The following is a 2,658-nucleotide window of genomic DNA, read 5'->3' on the forward strand; positions in this document are numbered from 1 at the left end:
CGCTATACAGAGTTCCTACCACTGAGCCACACCCCCATCGCTTAGCCTTTAGGTGAGGCATTTGGTCCAAACAATAGGTCTTTTTGTTTGACGTCTCCAAATACGAAATCCCAGGAGAGAATGTACTTCTTTAACCTGTACTCAGCCACCCCAAATGCCCAGAGCAAGCCTGTGGATCCAAGCACAAACCAACTAGATGATCCCAGAGAAGAGCCCCTGTCTTCTTCCCCTTGCTTCTCTCCAGCCTTGTTCCGAATCCCCCTGGCTGGATTCCTAGATAAACCCTGCCATAGGATCTGTTGAGATCAGTCCTGGGATACCTTCCAGGTGTTACCCACCTAGTGAGTACCAAACTCATATGTAACCCCACTTTCTCCTTACTGAACCTGTACGCTGTTTAAAGCTCTCAGCCCATGGTGAGGGCTTTCAAGGGACACTCCCCAGCAGGTGCCTGGTAGGGGAGGTGGTGGCCAGTGCGACGTTCGGGACAAGGAGGCTCCAGCGACTGCAAAAACAAAAGGCTTTTATTGAAAAATATGAAATGGCCCGTTTTATGGTTTGCCTGTCTCTGCCCACTGAGCCTTCCCGCTGCGGGGCTGGCAAGTAGCCGCGGAGGCCACCCCAGCCCTGTACTTGGGAGGGGCAAGGTTTCTTTGTCCATTCGGCTTGGACAGTTCCTAGTCAGGTAGCAGCCGGGAGAAGGGGAGACGGCAGCCTGTCTGTCCTCTTCCAGCCTAGCAAGCGGACTGCGTGGCGCCTGTAACCATCTGGAAGGTGGGGTGGTCTCTGACCCGAGGCTGCACGCTGGATGGGTGGGGTACATCGACTGCTGCTGGTGGTGATGGTGCGGTCTGCGCGCACCCGGCCCCTCAGACGTAGTCCTTGCGGTCGTAGGCGGTGCCGGTAGCGGTGCCAGGGCCGGTGGATCGCGGCGCCGAATAGAGGATCTTGGTGGGTGCGTACTTCTCGCGTGGTGGGCAGGAGCAACACAGCAAGGCGCCCCCTAGCAACTGCAGCGCGGCGGCAGCCCAGCCCACGTACAAGCCAGCTCCCATCTCCCGCTTCTGGGCCTCGGGCACCAGCGGGTTATAGAAATCTCTGATGATGGTGTTGGCAGACCAGGACACCGGCACTAAGGTGAGCAGAGCCGCCAACAGGAAAAGCACTCCCGCCACGATGGTGATCTTGGCCTTGGCCGTCTCGTCTTGTACGCAGTTGGTACACTGGGCGCCCACGAGCGCCACGAGGAGCCCGAAGGCGGCCAGCAGGATAGACACCACGATGAGAGCTCGGGCGGCCTGGAGGTCCTGAGGCAGGGCCAGCAGCGAGTCGTACATCTTGCACTGCATCTGGCCGGTGCTCTGAACCACGCAGTTCATCCACAGGCCTTCCCAGGTGATCTGCGCCGTGATGATGCTGCTGCCGATGAACGCCGAAACGCGCCACATGGGAAGGGCGCAGCACACGATGGTGCACAGCCAGCCCAGCACGGCCAGCGAAGTGCCGGTGATCTCCAGACCCATGGACATGGCTCCTGGACTTGAACCGGCTCGGCCGGGCAGCTGCGGGGACTGGGTGACCAGGGATCGCGGCCGCTGGACCCGAGAAACAACTGCCCTTCGAAAATTGATTGTCTGTCGCCGGGAACGACGGGTGGATGGAGAAGGACGGAGCGCACTAACGACTCTTCTCCTGGGGCTCGCACGGAGACTGCCCCTGCACCTGCTTGTGGCTTTGGAGACTGGCTTCTGAGAGTGGGTTGGCTCTGGGATAGGGTGGGTTGGACTTAGCTTAGTGACCAGAGGAGGAGGGTGGAGCTCGCTTTTCTGGCCCAGAGGACAGTGACGTGTGTCCCGTCCAGTCCGGTCCGTCCTCCCCCACCCCCTTTCACCATGGGAGAAAGGATTTGGCTAGAACCTCAATGCTGAAGTATATGTGTGTGTGTGCGTGCGTGTGTGTGTGTATGTGTGTGTGTGTGTGTGTGTGTGTGTGTGTGTGTAAGGCGGGGAGGGGGGGTATCGAGGTAGGGCGGGGTCTCCTAGCTCCCTTCCTTCCCAACCTCCCCTAGCTCCTTAAGCATAATGAATTCTCTAGTGATACACAGAGTGGGAGGAGCGCTTCAGGGATTTGAAGTGCAAATCACCAATGGTAAACTGCCTCACTCTCTCGTCCCCCACCTCCGTCCTCTTTAGCGCGGGAGGCGTAGGATGGGGGCGCGGCCAATTCCTCTAGACGACTGGGACTGGGAGCACCCAGGTGGAGGCGTGGCTGAGGCTGTTTGTCGCCGTAGGTGGATGGAAATGTAGCACCTGCTCCGGGTCCCTCCAGCTTTGAGGCAAGCATTCTGGCGCTGTTCAAGTGCAGACTGGCGGTACAGAACTCTGAAGCCAGGGACTTCACCTGAAGAGCTCACCCCGCACCCCAGGGATAGGTGTTGAGTTCAAATTCTTGTGACCTGGGCTGGTGGCTGGCCTACATGGCTTAGCTCAATTACTGGCCCACCCGGAAGCTGTTTTTCCCCCACTGAGATTTTCTTCATTGAGTCTTGTTTTCTTTCCTCGGGGTGGGGGGAGGCGGGACACAGAGTACCAGGGGGAGTGAAAAGTGGGGAAGAGATTTGACACACATGAGAAAAGAAGTCTAGCCAGGTGTGTTGGC

The 2,658-nt window shown here is 58.3% G+C and overlaps 1 protein-coding gene across 1 annotated transcript; it reads right to left on the minus strand.

Moving 5' to 3' along the window:
• Positions 1-506: 506 nt before the first annotated feature.
• Positions 507-1,736, minus strand: CLDN3 (claudin 3). The gene has a single exon (XM_080940525.1). It carries the CDS (start codon positions 1,527-1,529, stop codon positions 870-872), a length of 660 nt encoding a protein of 219 aa, XP_080796651.1. The 5' UTR covers positions 1,530-1,736; the 3' UTR covers positions 507-869.
• Between the last annotated feature and the right edge of the window lie 922 nt (positions 1,737-2,658).

This window comes from Micromys minutus (assembly GCF_963924665.1).
Source record: "Micromys minutus genome assembly, chromosome: 29".
NCBI lineage: Eukaryota > Metazoa > Chordata > Mammalia > Rodentia > Muridae > Micromys > Micromys minutus.